This window comes from Cydia fagiglandana, chromosome 12 (assembly GCF_963556715.1).
Source record: "Cydia fagiglandana chromosome 12, ilCydFagi1.1, whole genome shotgun sequence".
NCBI classification, from domain to species: domain Eukaryota; kingdom Metazoa; phylum Arthropoda; class Insecta; order Lepidoptera; family Tortricidae; genus Cydia; species Cydia fagiglandana.
Window position 1 is genome coordinate 7,879,538 of NC_085943.1, and position 16,825 is coordinate 7,896,362.

The 16,825-nt window shown below is 37.2% G+C and overlaps 1 protein-coding gene across 1 annotated transcript in view; it reads right to left on the minus strand.

Moving 5' to 3' along the window:
• LOC134669526 (protein unc-13 homolog B) overlaps positions 1-16,825 on the minus strand; it is a 402,107-nt gene that overhangs the window by 254,955 nt on the left and 130,327 nt on the right. Inside the window, exons 10-17 of the mRNA XM_063527129.1 lie at positions 16,500-16,596; positions 15,663-15,885; positions 14,765-14,849; positions 14,124-14,264; positions 12,252-12,363; positions 11,850-11,914; positions 10,394-11,596; positions 9,852-10,198 (exon numbers count right to left, since the gene is read on the minus strand). Of these exons, the coding sequence (XP_063383199.1) occupies positions 9,852-10,198; positions 10,394-11,596; positions 11,850-11,914; positions 12,252-12,363; positions 14,124-14,264; positions 14,765-14,849; positions 15,663-15,885; positions 16,500-16,596 (2,273 nt within the window). The remainder of the gene's footprint in view (positions 1-9,851; positions 10,199-10,393; positions 11,597-11,849; positions 11,915-12,251; positions 12,364-14,123; positions 14,265-14,764; positions 14,850-15,662; positions 15,886-16,499; positions 16,597-16,825) is intronic.

Consider the following 16,825-nt stretch of genomic DNA (forward strand, 5'->3'; position numbering starts at 1 on the left):
ACTTTATAAAAAAAAGGAATGCTGCAATATCTATATGACGAGGGATTTGTTCGTCCCTAAAATCTATCAAAAGGGCAAAAGGTAATTTGATATGATTGTTGTGTATGTGTACGAGTGTAAATTGAATGAAATAAAGGTCAAATAGGTTGAATGGTTGGTTATTTAGGACCTTGTCACGTCAAATATGAAATTTACAAGAAATTGGCTATTGTATTCATGGTTTTAAAGGACCATGGGCAACTTTGTATGGAGCCTGGTCCAAAAACCAACAAAAATGAGAGTTAGGTCATTAGATAGGTATTTCTATGTTCATTTCGTTCTATGGGTACCAAGCGGAATTCCATTGCAGAACTGAGTTATCGGTATTTTATTTAGTCAAAATGTCGTCACCCCTTATAAATACCCTAACTAACGATCTAAGTCTCAACTCTGTTAGTTTTTGGACCATTTTGACACATAGTCCTTTGATTTGTCTAATCGTAATTTAGTTCGTTTTTTTACTAACGATACACGCCCTACATTTTTTATGTTACTTACAAACAAGAGAATAATAAACTTGCAAGTGAAAATGTGTGAGAATAAAAAATATTTGAATTTGTTTAAATATTCAACGAAACACGAAATCAACACTATTTCGATTGAAAATTATTTAAAATAAATCGAATAGTAGGCAACGAGGCAAGGTTCGCATTGAGAATTTAAGTTTAAGTTTAATTTTGGATATTTAGTTACAAACGGCGCTCATGTTGTAAAATAATTAGTCTTGAAATAAATCTGTGTTTTATTTCTAGGGGATGACAGAGGCTAACACCAACCTAAAACTTTGTTAATATTTGAAACTTTTGAAGGTTTTTTAGTTATTTTGAGTAGGTATATTATTATATTGGTAAACTTATATTTTCACATGTCTAGACATGCAGTCACGCTTTAGCCAATTTTCTGTGCCAATGTGTGCCAGTGCAGTGGTGTTATTTTCATAAAGTTATGAATAAGGACTTATAGGTAGGTTATATACCTGGGTGGGCTGGGTGGATCAACAATTTCTTATTGTTATTCTGTCCCGTCATCGAGAAGACAATAGTAGCACAGTTTGTAAGAAGAAATTGTATATATGTCGCAGTAAGATAGATATAGCCGTTATATAGTTATAACCCTAGGGATATAATTATATGATGTAACATAGTTATACGAAAGCGATTCATTACTATCTTACTAGGTATATAACTATAATACGGCTTTAGTTTAGTGATATAGTTATATTACTGGATTAAGTTTAGTGAAATAATTGTAAGTAGGAGTGCAGCGGTGCGGCGGAGGTATAGTTATATCCCTAGGGATATAGTTATATGCCGTATAGTATAGTACGTATGTAACTACGTATTATAATCATATTCCTAGTAAGATAGTAATTGTAGGTAAGTATTAGGAGTGCGGCAGTGAGGCGGAGGTTTAGTTATATCCCTAGGGATATAGTTATATGCCGTATTATAATCATATTCCTAGTAAGATAACTATTATATATATTTTCATGCTGCTATTTTTAAGGGTTTATGAGGCATTGCGATCGATTCACGAAAGCTGGCGCGAGATTTGACAGAATTTCAATGAAAATAGCTGTCACTCAGTAGAAATATCGCGCCAGCTTTCGTGAATCGACCTGTACTTTTGCGTAATATTGCTAAAAAGTATTATGCGGCATATAACTATATCCCTAGGGATATAACTATACCTCCGCCGCACCGCTGCACTCCTACCTACAATTATTTCACTAAACTTAATCCAGTAATATTACTATATCACTAAACTTAATCCAGTAATATAACTATATCACTAAACTAAAGCCGTATTATAGTTATATACCTAGTAAGATAGTAATGAATCACTTTCATATAACTATGTTACGTCATATAATTATATCCCTAGAGTTATAACTATATAACTGCTTTATCTATCTTACTGCGACATATATAACCTTCTACTAACACGCTTGGTAGATGACCCTTTATAAATTCACCAAACACGCTTTTTTGTGGTAGTAATAAACTTTATTATTACCTAACAAGCTTTTTTATGGTAATAATAAACTTTATTACTACCACAAAAAGGCGTGTTTGGTGTATTTATATGCCTTAAAATCAGGTTTTAAAGAATATCCTAGGAATACGTAACAATGGCCACGCGTGACAAAAAAAGTTTATTCACCAACATTAATTATTAAAGCTTTAGCAATATAATAGCGTACAAAAACAGAGAAAAATAACATGAACAACTTAAGGTAAGGAAAAAAATCTCAATTGCGATTACCGTCCCGAATAGCCACTTCACTTATTAAAAACCTTACAAAATGGTTACATTCTGACTAACGATTAACAAACTCACTATACAAAAAGGGAATTAAATTAGCTTTCGGTATACTAATAAAAATACGAGAGGCATTTGTTCTCATGATAAACAAGGGCGGCCTGGATCTCACCCTATATTTCAGAGCAAAATGTCCACCGCATCCTACAGTAAGTTCTGCGTACTCATTTCAAATGTAAATGGAGCTATTTAAATAAAAATGCACTTGAAAATGCATGACTTTCCGCTCTGGCTAATGCATCTACTTCTCTATGCATTGCTATCGATTCTATTTGTACAATCGAGGTTTATTTACATAGTAAAAATATGGAATAAATCCAATAAAAATAAATCTATTTTGCACTACAGTTTGATTTCCGATCTGTATTTGTAACACTCTCCAGTCTAATACTCCAGGTTAGTAGGTACTTATTGTGATATTTGTATACCTACCAACATATAGTTTCATAATTAACACGCTTACCGTCCGTGCATTATATGACATGCACCGTCAAACTAGCTCTGTCACGTCCAAGTGACGTCAGAAATGGGAATGCTCTATACATTTGTGCATTACCTGTAATGCACGGACGTATCGATCCATGTGAGTAGTGAAGGCAAGGGACAGTTAAATTGTTAATATCAACTTTAAGAAAAAATGGTACTTACTCCCAAAACTTCACCAGATTCGAAAGATATACATAAAACTATAAGTAGGTATTAAAACAGTAAGTATTAACATTGTGCACAAATCATTGCATAAATAGGAAACAGACCTCGAATCATTTCGAGATAAGTGTTAATCGATAGTTAATCATATCAGTAAGTTGTTATAAGCGGCAGATAATGAGATAATGACAAGAGTTAACGAGTATGGCTCCAGTCAAAATCAAAATAAATTACTGCAAAACGTAGTCACCACACAGGTTTGTTATGCCATTTAGGGTTCTTGCTAAATTTGAAATTCTATAGCGTAAGTATTGAACAACCAACTTAGCTAGGATCCTAAATAGTAATGACAAGCAATGCGGTTTATTGATAAAAATATTTCGTCAACCAAAACTCACTAAATACACAAAAAAAATATATTAAACAAAAATGAACCTTGTTTTGTTACTACCTTGCGGTTCACTATGGCCATGAACTTGTTGATAATAAAAATTGAGTTTTGGTTTTCATCTGACGATTTATTTATTGGACCATCGACTTATTTGTGCAAAGGAATAAAGTAGGTATGTTGTGATTTTAGTGAATCGTTTAACTTTGATGTTTACAGTTAACATCAATGTTAAACGAACAGTAGTTACTACTGTAGTAACATCAAAACAAAAGTTAAAACTTTTGCTCCTGCTGTTGCTAGAGCAGAGGCGCATTTCTCGAACGATATTAGACGATAATTATTAGAAGTAATATTATAAGTGTACCTATTGCTATTGAAACTCATATAATTTGACAGTTTGTGGACATATAAGTCTAATCTACCTTACCTCCAGGACATTTAGTTACTACATAGAAGCTATAGTACCTAATAACAACCTCGCCCGCTATCTGCTAATTGAGTAAACTATGATTAGTCTTAATTGACTGAATTATTGACGATCATAATGTAAATTCATATAGATAAGCGTAAGAATAATTTATACTGTAATTTATCATTATGAAATAAATAAACTAACTAACTAACTATAAGATATTTACTTTAGAATTTTTCAGAGCAACTTACATCGTTTATGTAATCTGTTTCCGTTTTTTTAAATGGTTACTTTAAACGAATTGGTTTGTATTGTTTTATTTATTGAAACTACCTAATCCTAAAGATGATGTTTTGATGGTACAATTATCAAAAGGTCATATACGCGTCACTCACCAAAGTTATAGGAGCGTCGGCTGAGCAGGGTTGGTATTTCAACAGCCTGCTGAATCTTAGCGTTCGTTGCGCCATCGTGAGCGGCCCAACCGGACGTGACACGTGTATCAGCGGTGATGGAGTCGGCCGAGCTAGGGCAGATGACGGCAGAGCAACACTTCTCCTGACAGTCTCAAGAGGTACAGTCCGAGCCACCAACGTATCACTGCCCACCGAGTTAGCACTCCCACTGAACATGTTCATCAGATCCCCGATGGAACCACCGCCACTAGACCCGCCACTTCGCAGCTTATCTAAGTCAGTCAAGCTGGAGCCTCGGCGAACGCGCAAGCGAGACCCGCTAGTGCAAGGCTGGTCACGACGCACGTCAGCCTCGCTAATTGCCTGCACTTTACGGCTACGCACCATTTTTACTTTATCAGACCAGTTTAAAGTACATTACAAGCCACGTCCGGGACGCCACTGAATGCTAACACACCTGTGGCTGCACTTCATTTGCATACAAATAGCTGCGTACAAGTCGTATCAGTAAGGCCACGGCCCGCAGGATGCCGCTATCGCGACATTACGGGTCCGTTTCCGCCATCATGTAGCTCCAAACTCTTCAAAATATAAATAAATATCGTACCGTTTTAAGAGTGCGTACGGGACGAAGTTTGCTAACGGACTGAGTGGATTGCGTTGTCGCCTATGTACGTAAGAGTAACTCAGCTGAACTAATGAGGTGATCGGGTTCAAAGAGACGATAGCTCCGCGGGTGGCTACCTCCTCGGGCACCAGACTGCGGGATGCCAAAAGTACGGATATAGGATTAATATGCGTATATTAGAATAATAACGCAACTTTTTGCCCGGGTCAAATTGGAAGTATTTACAAACCTTAATTAAACCCAAAATTAATTAGCATCCAGTTTTACTTTGGGTAATTAATGTTATATCAAACACGTGTACGCCCGCAAGCGTTCCCGGTGGAAAGCTTAATTATATAATATTAGACAGTTTAATTGTATTTATGTTAAATTACTCGTACATAAGCGTTATTATAAGTATATACAGGGTGACATTTGAGTCGTGATCAGTAATATGTTTTTCTAACTCCATAAACAACGAACAATTGAATACCCCTACTCTTACTAAAATCAGACAAGATTTTTTTTTGTTTATTTTTTGTCATTTATTTTACTTTTATAAGTGAATTTAGGATATTAGAAGGGCTTATTAACATATTTAAATTAGTGAATTGAATCGCCTCTTTGAATCGGAACTGTCATTGACATCAATTTTGTCATTTGTCCCAGTTAGAAATAAAATTTACTTAATTTTTCAATTGAAATATCTTGCAAAGCTATTTAAATACCACATTGCCATTTGTAAAAGTAAAATAAATGACAAAAAATAAACAAAAAATAATCTTGTCTGATTTTAGTAAGAGTAGGGGCATTAAATTGCTCGTTGTTTATGGGTTAGAAAAACATATTACTAATCACGACTCAAATGTCACCCTTTATATTGGTTTATATATTATATACCAAAAAAAATATGACATCAACAATTACACACAACTATTACAAACAAGGAACTATTGGGAAAACAAATATTTTTATATCCACGTTTTTATTACCGTCAATATTTGCTCATGTGATAGCATTCAAGGAAGGATAAAACCCTTTATCGATAAGGTATCCCTTTGATTGTTATAAAACATAGACAATTTTAATCTCAAAAGGTTTTAGCTTAACTATCCTACCGTAGGTAGTGATACTAGTGATATAACTCAATTTAATACAATATTTTTACGACTGACGCAAAGACATGGTGTCAATTAACTTTAATAACCAATCAGACGGCCTTGTCCAATGATAGAATGATAGAAACCTAATCTACGGTTGAAGATAGATTTTCCGCTACAACAATATACAATACAATACAATACAATACAATACTCTTTATTGCACACCTCACATACACGTAGTTAATAAACTAAGTTACAATCAAATTAGTTCGTTCGACGACACTTCCCTGCGAGCCAGATAAAATAAAAAACCGGGCAAGTGCGAGTCGGACTCGCGCACGAAGGGTTCCGTACCATAAAGGAAAAAATGCAAAAAGAAAACGGTCACCCATCCAAGTACTGACCACGCCCGACGTTGCTTAACTTTGTTCAAAAATCACGTTTGCTGTATGGGAGTCCCACTTAAATTTTTATTTTTATTATTTTTAGTATTTGTTGTTATAGCGGCAACAGAAATACATCATCTGTGAAAATTTCAACTGTCTAGCTATCACGGTTCGTGAGATACAGCCTGGTGACAGACAGACGGACGGACGGACGGACGGACGGACGGACGGACGGACGGACGGACGGACGGACGGACAGCGAAGTCTTAGTAATAGGGTCCCGTTTTACCCTTTGGGTACGGAACCCTAAAAACCCACTCATGTAAATGTGACATTAATCGTATTCCCTATTGGTACAATTTGGGGCCGGGAAGGAAACACACTTCTATATAGCCTCCTAAGGCCTAGACATACAAATTAAAAATGCTAAATTTGCCAAGGAAATTTGAACCTATACAATGTAGGAAATAGAGTTGATTTTGCGTTGTTCAAAAACTGATCGAATCAAAGCATAAGCAACTCTGTTCCAATCGAATATGATTTAAATTTCATTGAACTGAATAAGTAGGTACTATAGGTAGGACCTTGGGCCTTAGAAGGATAGGGTAGTTATAATCTCGTGGGGACGATGTCCACAGACGATTATTGCCGATGTGAGCAAAGCTTGGATACGGCAGTTGGTGTTTTGAAACTACAAACATTAACTCGATCATAAAAGCTATTTGGAAACCGGAACAGCCAGGACTTAGTAGTTTAACTATAAAGCCTGAACTTTCCTGCAACATCTCTGTTTGCAAGAACTTAAGTGTCAACGCGATATTTTAAAGTATAATTTTTAATGTTAATTTAAAAGTAACCCAATACAAAATTAGTAAAATTACATACGACCCTCAATTATATTAATTCACTGTATACCGATTGAAAACACAGAATAAGACATACATATATACCTACTTTTTTAGCATTTGAACATGTCATAAAAATAAAAATTATTTGCTTTAAATTTGAACTACCTATCTAATTTTGGTCTAAGTATGTTAGTAAAATTAACTTAGTTTATAAATATAATTATGATTAACAATAAAATTGTGGGCTGTATTGTCTGAATAAAGAAATTATTTATTATTATTTATTTATAACTTTGTATATCAGAAAAGATAGATTGACAAGGATTTCTCTTACGCATTAATATGGAATAATTATGCGCAAAATCCACTTCGTCGTAATAAATTTGCATAAAACAACATCAAAAGAAAACTTTGTAATAATTCCCTGAATGTTAATATCTTCATTCTAAGTATTTCGTTTAAGGGATCTTGCGTTTGATTTTAATGAGACAATTTCAACATGTGACAAGGCTTTTGATCTTAAAAGCTTCATTCGTTTTCTTAGTCATTTTCCATACAAGTTATGGCGATTGACAGTTGTTTAAAGTATAAATTGGAGTTCATTTAATATATCCGATACCTTTAATCTTTATACATGTTCCTGAACAACAGTGAACCTACCGCAGCCGGGTGATCTCTAGAGCCTTGGACAGTGAGGTCGAGGCATCTATTTCCTACGTAGCCTACCGGTCCGCGGCTTAGTAATAGATATATATCAATATAAAAATTCAATTTATCCCTTCGGGTGGCAGCACCTCCGGTTGAACGGTAGGAGAAATGGCGCGGTCATTTTTTTAATATGCCTCTGCGTGGCAGAGGCCGCGAGAAGGTTCGGTCATAACAAGCCCGTAATTGGCAGAGACCGTCTCGTGGCATCTGTGCGACGCTGCATTTCGCGCCTAAAATAAAACCGTTGAAACTATGCCTTGCTTGCTCACTCTTACAAGATGCATTCGTCAATAAACAAGGATGGTATTCCCTAACGGTCGAATTCCCGCGTAAAACAAAGTTTGTTAGAAATACAAATATAAAAAGTAATATAATAGAAATTGCACTGACGCAAAAACAAATATAAGAAAGTTAGGTCAACGACTACGAGAAAAAAGCGGCGAGCCCAGGTATAGCGCATATTGTACTTAGTCCAGCATAGATTAGATTAGATAGATTTTAGATTTATTTATTTCATAATATTAAATTATAATATAAATTATTTTACACTAATCTATACGAATTTATATTATGGTCGTCAAGTAGGGAAATAACAATTGATTATAACTATACAAATGTCAAGCAATACACAATTTAAAAACCATTGTTAGCAATCAATTAATTAACTAAATTATTAACAATGTCAAATAATATAAAAAATTAAAAACAATGTCAATATGGCTAAGATAAGTACGGATATCTCATAAGGATCGTCAAATTATAACATCATATTTCATCATCATCATTTTTTTAAACGTCATATTTCGCCGGCTGTTCAAAGAGGCAACGCCAGCAGCGTGCTAGGCACATTTACCCGGGCACCTATCGACCGTAGTCTGTAAATTTCTATAATATTACTTTTAAATTTGTTATATAAAAAATACCATATTTTATTTTTGAATTCCGAATATCGCCTTTTTTCCACAAACCATTTCTCCCTTACAATAACACAAAGAACTTTGCTTACGTAAGAGTACCAACTATATATTTTCAAGGTCTCATTAAGAGGTCAGCGTTCGTAAAGCAGTTACTTAGGTACAATGTACACGTTCCCGAGAGCTTTTACACAGCGGGGGACATAGTGGCACTATGTCACTATATGAGTTAATCTTGTTAGTTACATTGTCACAAGAATTAGATTTCAGTTGGATACGGTTTTAACTTTGTTTTGATATGTTTTTCTTGGGTAAGAACGTAAATTATAACATCGAAAGAAATATATTATTATTTAGAAGTTAAGTTTTGTTGTAGAAAAGATATATTATTTTATCTATGTAGGTGGCTAAGTAGCGTTCAGAAGTAAAAAGTTACGTAAAACGACGGAGATAAAACATTAACTGTGTTACAATTACCGAGCAAGCTTGTGTACTTATACAAATTTACATTACTATCTCATCATTAAGTACTTACCTTATCGTAGCATCCGGTTTTATTACTTGTGGCACACCACTTGTTAAAATTTTAACAAAATAGGAATAATATTTTTGGTCATTGAGACAGTGTAATATAGATAATTTATATTGACTTTTTATAAGTTTATCAATTCATTACTAAATTTTTATATTGTTAATAACTTACCTCTTTCTTGATGGCTCAAATATGAATTCTCCATGTTGACAAAATAATAGAAAAATTGACAGTACCAGACAAAAATATCTAACTTTAACTAACTTATTTATGGCCGAATCATTTATCAATCAGCAAGAAATCTACAAAATTAATCTCGCTCAAAGTAAAAAAAAGTTAATATTAAAAAGTTCCTTATAAGTTATTTTAAAGTTCTATATAAGTGGCTGATACAATAAAAATAATAATGAAAGCAGAACCTGTAACTATTCAGATAATTCATTTTCAATAAAATAGGAAATAACATTATTATAAAATATAATTTATAAGGTATTCTGCTTTCATCGAAATGTAAAAAGGACTCACATTTAGCTGCATCACGATCTTGTTGTACGCGCGGTGCCACCGTTGCTTCGGCGTCAGCTTCGGTTGTTCAGGCTGGAACTCCAACTGTTCCTCCTCATGAGTATCCTGGTCGTCTTGGAACACCTCATCTTCATTATATTGTTCGTCTCCTTCGTTAAACTGTTCTTGATCATCGAACTTTTCCTGCTCCTCGCTAAAAGGCTCGTCCTCGTGAAATGATTCCCTGTCTTCTTCTTCGCGGTTAGCGTAAGATTCTCGTCTTTCAAATTGCTCCGGTTCTTCGGGAACTTCGTGAAATGTCGGGCGTTCTTCTTGAAATTTGACTTTTGCTTTGTCGGCAATTAATTCTGAAAAATATTTGATGCTTGATAAAACTGCTTTTAAGATTGTAAACTTACTAGGGTAATATTAATTATTATTCCAGTTTTATATTTAACTGCAACATTAATAATATATTATAACCAAATCTACTACCAATTTAAATATTTCTATAGAGATGACTTTTTTTAAATCTAAATAAATGTATACATTGATATGTTTACCTTCTTTTGTGGTAGGGACAGTTAGTTTCTCCTCAAGATGAAAAGAGCTTTGGGAAGTTCTCCGATCAACTATCGACGGGGCTTGGCTATGGTAGCTGTCTAAAGAAGGTTTTCTTATTACTGAACCGGATCTAGTCGGCGATGCAGTTTTCTGAATAGAGGGGCTCCTCTCTTCTGGCAAATGGCCTTCTTCTAGGATCTCTTCAGGGATTATATCATGTACATATTCATCGTCATGATACCTATCCAAAGATCCTGTTCTATCACGTTCAACAGATTGATCGTATTCAGTCTTATGGTACTCATCTTCGTAGGCACTTTCGTCATAACTCGAAGGGGGTAATTCTTCTGGTGCATCGGGCAACGTCCGTGTCCTTTGCACAGAAGGTCTTTGTATAGATTCTTGTCTTCTAAGCGACGGTGTTCGAGGTAATGTGATAGATGCTGAGGTGGTTGCGGTGGGCACTGGCGGCGATACGTCGGGGACGGATGCGGGTAGAGCTGTTGTACTCGTAAAAGGCGTTACTGGTGCTATAACTGATGATTGTATGTAATGGGTTGTAGTGGCAGGAACGGAAGCGGCTGCAGGCGGTTGACTCACAGCAGGTGTTGCAATAGCTGCAGCGGCAGAGCCAAATAGACTACCAAGTTTTTTAGCACCACCAGCCATAAAGTTTCCTAGCGTGGCAGCTCCAGTAAGAACGCTCGCTTGGAGTTGCTGCGTTGGCTGCTTTTGTTGTGCTTGCTGTTGTTGTCGCTGCTGCTGCAATTGTTGTTGTTGCTGTTGCTGAAGCCTCAATTGCTGTTCTTGTTGTTGCCTTTGCTGCTGCAACGCAAACTGCTCTTGATATTGTTGTTCCTGTTGCATATGCTGCTGCTGTTTTAGTGAATCCTGATATTGTTCTTGTTCAAATTGCTGCTGATATTGAAAGTCTTGTGTTTGATCCATGTACTGACTATGTGGTTCCTGATATTGTTGTTGCTGATCGTATGTCTGGTATTGTGATTGAGTGTCGTATTGTAAATCGTATTGTTGATAGTTTTGGTCTTGATAAACATCGTGTTGGGTAGTTACTGGGGGTTGCGGTAAATACGCTGATATAGTTGATGGCACTGATAAGGGAACTAAAGAGTCTTCTTCACTAGTAACTGGATATGTGAATTGTGTCGTTGTTTCCGTTTCACTCCACGGAGTTTTTTGAGCTGAAATTTTAAAGAAAATTGTGAATATGTTAAAGGTTAATTCCTCACAGAGCCAATTGGCGAGTCGGAACGTCATTTGTCGGCTGTACTAGATCACTAACTGAGTTGATTAATCTTTTATTGCGGAAACTGTTATCAAGAGTTCATTTATAAATCGTAATTCAATGACGATGGTACATTGTTACACATTACTGTTGTAAAATATTTATTGCATTTTTTAATTACCACATGTTTATGTTAAAACGAATGTTACCTGCAGCAGGAGGTGTAGCGTGTGGGGTTTCATCAAAGAAAGGCTGCATTCCATCTTCATCGTAGCTGTAACAAATAATTATGACATATTAGATCTACTACGTATAATATCAGATATGTATATACTACTAGAATATCAGATATGTATATACCTAATATACCAACACCACCTAAAACACCTACTTTTTTGATTATTTCTCTGTTTCCGCTACCCAAAGGTTGTCTGAAAGAGATCGCTCTGTAGCGATAAGACCGCCTGCTGGCTGCCTCTACATTTAATCAATTGTTATTTTCTTTTGTATTATTTGTATCTATCTATATCACTCTTTTGTAATCTTTAGTTTTGATATAGATATATTATAGCAAGCTTAATTAAATGAAGATTGGCCCTGAAATTACTTACTTCGTGTTGTAATTATGATCCTGATACTGTTCGGTGACGGCGTCCTGGTATTCCGGCTGGTACCCGTAGCTGTCATAACCATAGCTCACGTCTGGTATCGTTTTGACAGGTTCTGTGGAAAAAACAATGTCTATCAACTTATTTATGGATGAAACCTACAGTCAATTCATGTGCAAGTCGCAAAAATTTAAAGAACTTAAGATTTTACTTTTAAATAAATCCCCATAGGAAATTTTAAATTTCGAAGCTTTTTCCATGTCAGAGTTTTGAAATTTTGGATGATTTCTACCGGCATATCAGTATAAATCAATACAGGTACGGGCTGTGATACGGGTAATATGGTAAGCGTATAAAAAAAGATTATTTATGATAATTAATTAAGGGGAAAGCACACGCCATGACACATACGCGCTTTAAAGCTACCTTTTTCGAAATGAAAAAGAGTAAATATTAGCGTGACAATGGTAGAGGTAAAATATATTGCCCGCTGGTCGATCAACGTTATTACAACAACACAAAGTGCGATATTACAATAACACGAAGTGTGATATTACCACGCACAGGCAGGCTGATGACCTTACACACTACTAACCAGACTTACTAACCAACCAGAGGCGCAACACAACATTATAATAAAAAATCTCCGATAGACTGCTCCAGCGAGATAACATTCTGCTCGACTCTTTTTCAGTGATAAACGCGGCAAATGTTAATGTGAGTACGAAGCCTCAAACACATTTTGAATAACGCGCATGTCTCTACCTCTACTGACAAATTGTTTTAGGGAGCATGCATGAATGAATGTAGGCTGCTAAAGTTTAAAGCTTGAAATTTCCAATTTAGACCACAAGATGGCAGAACGACAACGCGCAAGAGAGCATGCGTGCACTGTAGGGGACAGCACCTGCTTTGACGTGAAGTGTCAATGTCAAGTTTAAGTTTAAGATTTAGGACACAAGATGGCAGATTCTCCAACGTGCACGGTCCCTAATTGTGCGTTGTGAAACCTCGTTACACGAGTGTTGCAAAAAATGGGAACGTCTACGATAGCAAATTTATATAATGATAGTTTAGATATAGCTGGTCAAGCAAACCTTGTCATTAAAAAAAGGCGCAAAATTCAAATTTTCTATGGGACGATAACCCTTCACACCTACATTTTTCAAATTTACCGCCTTTTTCTACTGACAAGGTCTGCTTGACCAGCTATACAGGGTGATTCAGGAGACGTGAGCAGGACTAACACTGCGCATTTCGTAAATTATAAGCAACTGTTTCGTATCAGTATTAGTGAGGTTAACGTTAATTTTCTAGTCGTGTTGAAAAAAAAATTATTAATTTATTTATGACATGCATGGTCACCCTACAATTAGAATACTAAACTACCGATATTCTGTGTCAAATTGAATGTCATCACAGTCTGGTTACTTTTGAAAACTCGTATCTCACTCACTTTTGACAGTTTATTTTCTTCGTAATCATAATGCTGTCATCGGTTAAAGAGGTTTTATGTTTATTGATTAGGTCTTGTAGGGTGACCATGATTGTAGAGAATTAAATTTGCCCTCGCCAAAAAGTTAAAAAATAGGAAAAAGTGTGATTGTTTCACCTAAATACGACGGTGATCGATCAATTATCAGTTACTGAGTGTGCAGGATTAGTCCTGCTCACGTCTCATGAATCAACCTGTATAAATACAGTATTCAGATGACAACTGCGTTGGTGCAGGCGTTTTTGTTGTTGCTGCATGTAACTGCCACTTATTATATCAAGGACGGTGAAGTCTTTCGGGTTAAACGGTGCAACAGTATCTAATGCTAATGCAGATGCGGTAGTCGTCCGAAGTGTCCGAACCTTCAGAAAGATAGTTACCGGGTAGGTAAGGCACGTGTTGCGACGGCGCTCGAGGCGCGCGTGGGAGCCGCCGGCCGCCGCGGGAGCGCACGGAGCCCGAGTCGCTGCCCGGCGGCACCGGCAGCGCGCGCCCGCGCTTCGGCGTCGACGAGGGGGTTGCTGTTGACAATGTATACATTAATTGATATTGCAACTATAAGAAAGCAGACCTCAAAGGAAGCGGCAACATGTTCTTGACTTCTAAAAAAATTTGTTTCATATTGCCGTAGACGAGATGCGTAGAAGAAAGTAAAAATAACTACTTAATTATATCACACGTAAGAAGGTACATTTCCAGAGTAGCTACCACGTGTGTGTTTCCATTTCCAGTGGTCCACGGAGAGAGCGCGAGTTGAGTTTCGAACGTCCGAGGTACAAAAACCAAATGTCAATCAAGTTGAACGCATTACAATTGCGACGGTGTCGGCTGCAGCGTTTGTAACGGGTTCAACACACTACATCCAATCAGTCATATATATTGAGCTCGCAACCCACGGAGCGGAACGGAGTTCAACAGCGATAGCTTTTGTTTCGTATAAGTACGTAAACGTAACTGATATCCGTAAATCCACAGGGAATGTTCAAAATGTACATATATGTACTTTCTAAAATAAACTAACCAGGAAGACTCGCGGCGGTCCGCCGCTGCCGCGGTCTGTATGGCGCCATACCGTTGAAGTCCGAAAACCGAGAGGACGCCGGTAGCTGAAACAACAAAACAGATTAGATAATCAGAATTGCACAAAACAAAAAGATTTAAACCAGTACAGACGGACCAATTGGACGACAGATGGTTGTTAAAAGCAGTTATGTATAGGCTGAACACTTTCAAATCAAAGAAACCATGCTCGTTTAATGGTCTGCCACCTCATGACACGAATCTAATACTGCCCCTACAGTTCACGCAGGTTTCCTATAAATAGAGACCTACTGACATATCTACGGGAACACGCACTTGGATCTTTGCTCGCCGCGGTCACCCTATGCTAGCGGCGCCAACGCTTGCAATACCTGTTTATGCAGCACTTGTGGTAACTGAACGACAGAAGACCGCCTCTTATTAACTATGTTCTCGTATTCCGTCGGCGTGAAGCCGTAGCACTCGTCGTAAATGTAGTTCCCGCCGCTGTCCCACTGCCGCGAATCCGCGTTGATCCTCATCGTCGTATTACGACGTCTAGTATGGGTAGCTACTCGACTTGTGTACATAATGAAACACGCACTTCAGTGGCCTCAAAACTTTTTGTTCTCTCACCTGTTTATGCGGCACTTGTGGCAACTGAACGACAGAAGATCGCCTCTTATTAACTATGTTCTCGTATTCCGTCGGCGTGAAGCCGTAGCACTCGTCGTAAATGTAGTTCCCGCCGCTGTCCCACTGCCGCGAATCCGCGTTGATCCTCATCGTCGTATTACGACGTCTAGTATGGGTAGCTACTCGACTTGTGTATAATAAAACACGCACTACTTATCACCCGACACGCACTTCAGTGGCCTCAAAACTTTTTGTTCTCTCACCTGTTTATGCGGCACTTGTGGCAACTGAACGACAGAAGACCGCCTCTTATTAACTATGTTCTCGTATTCCGTCGGCGTGAGGCCGTAGCACTCGTCGTAGAAGTAGCGCCCGCCGCTGTCCCACTGCCTTGAGTCCTCGGCCGCGTACGACATCTGGTACGGGTAGCTACTTGAGTCGAAGTACTCTTCGTAGCTGGGTTGCTGCGATAAATGCGAATGGTCCCTGGAAACACAGATTATTTATTAGGTGACGTGATGTGACGTGAAAATTTATTTAGAACTTGTATTTTTGCTTGGATCAAATTATGTGATTTAAAAAGTAATAGCTCATAATTTATTGTCATTTAGGGCCTCTGGCACCATCCCACATTTACACAACCGCTTAAACCTGGAGTTACCATGGTGACCAGTACAATTTGACACTGGATTAACGGTTTAACCGCTTAACCCCGGGTTAGTGGGATGGTGCAAGTGGCGTTTAGTGGCTGTTTTTGAATAAACAAGCTAAATAGGTAACAGCATTTTTTTATATTACGTTACTTAAACTTTCATGATTTTTACATATTATTAAATTGTACGTACAACGGGACTTAATCGCGTAATCTAAGTTTTAAGATTTACCTCCGACGTTTCGAGAACGCCCACTCCCCTTGTCCCCGTGGTCTCGGAGAAGACGACGAGAACGCCGGCCTCGAAACGTCGGAGGAGAATTTAAATACGTGATTAAGTCCCGTTGTACAATTTAATAATTAAGTTATTTTTAAGTATTTACGATTGATGTTTATTGTTGCGGGAAATGATGCAACTTTATAACCGTTAGTAATCTAATAATCATACCTAATGTGCGTGCTATTGGTATATGGGTCATAACCGTAGCCCATACTTTCGTCGTAAAGCGTGTTCTGCCTCTCGAGGCTTGGCCGCCTTTGGTCTTCTGCAATTAAAAAAAACTTAAATGTATACATATTACTGATTACATTAAGGAATATTTTTGAGATGGTTGACTTCCGTTTGCATCACTACTCCTTATAAAACAAAATCCCCGCCGCGTCTGTCCGTATGTATATTTGTTCGCGATAAACTCAATAACTACTGAATGGATTTCCATGCGGTTTTCACCTATCAATAGAGTGATTCTCGAGGAAGGTTTAGATGTATAATTT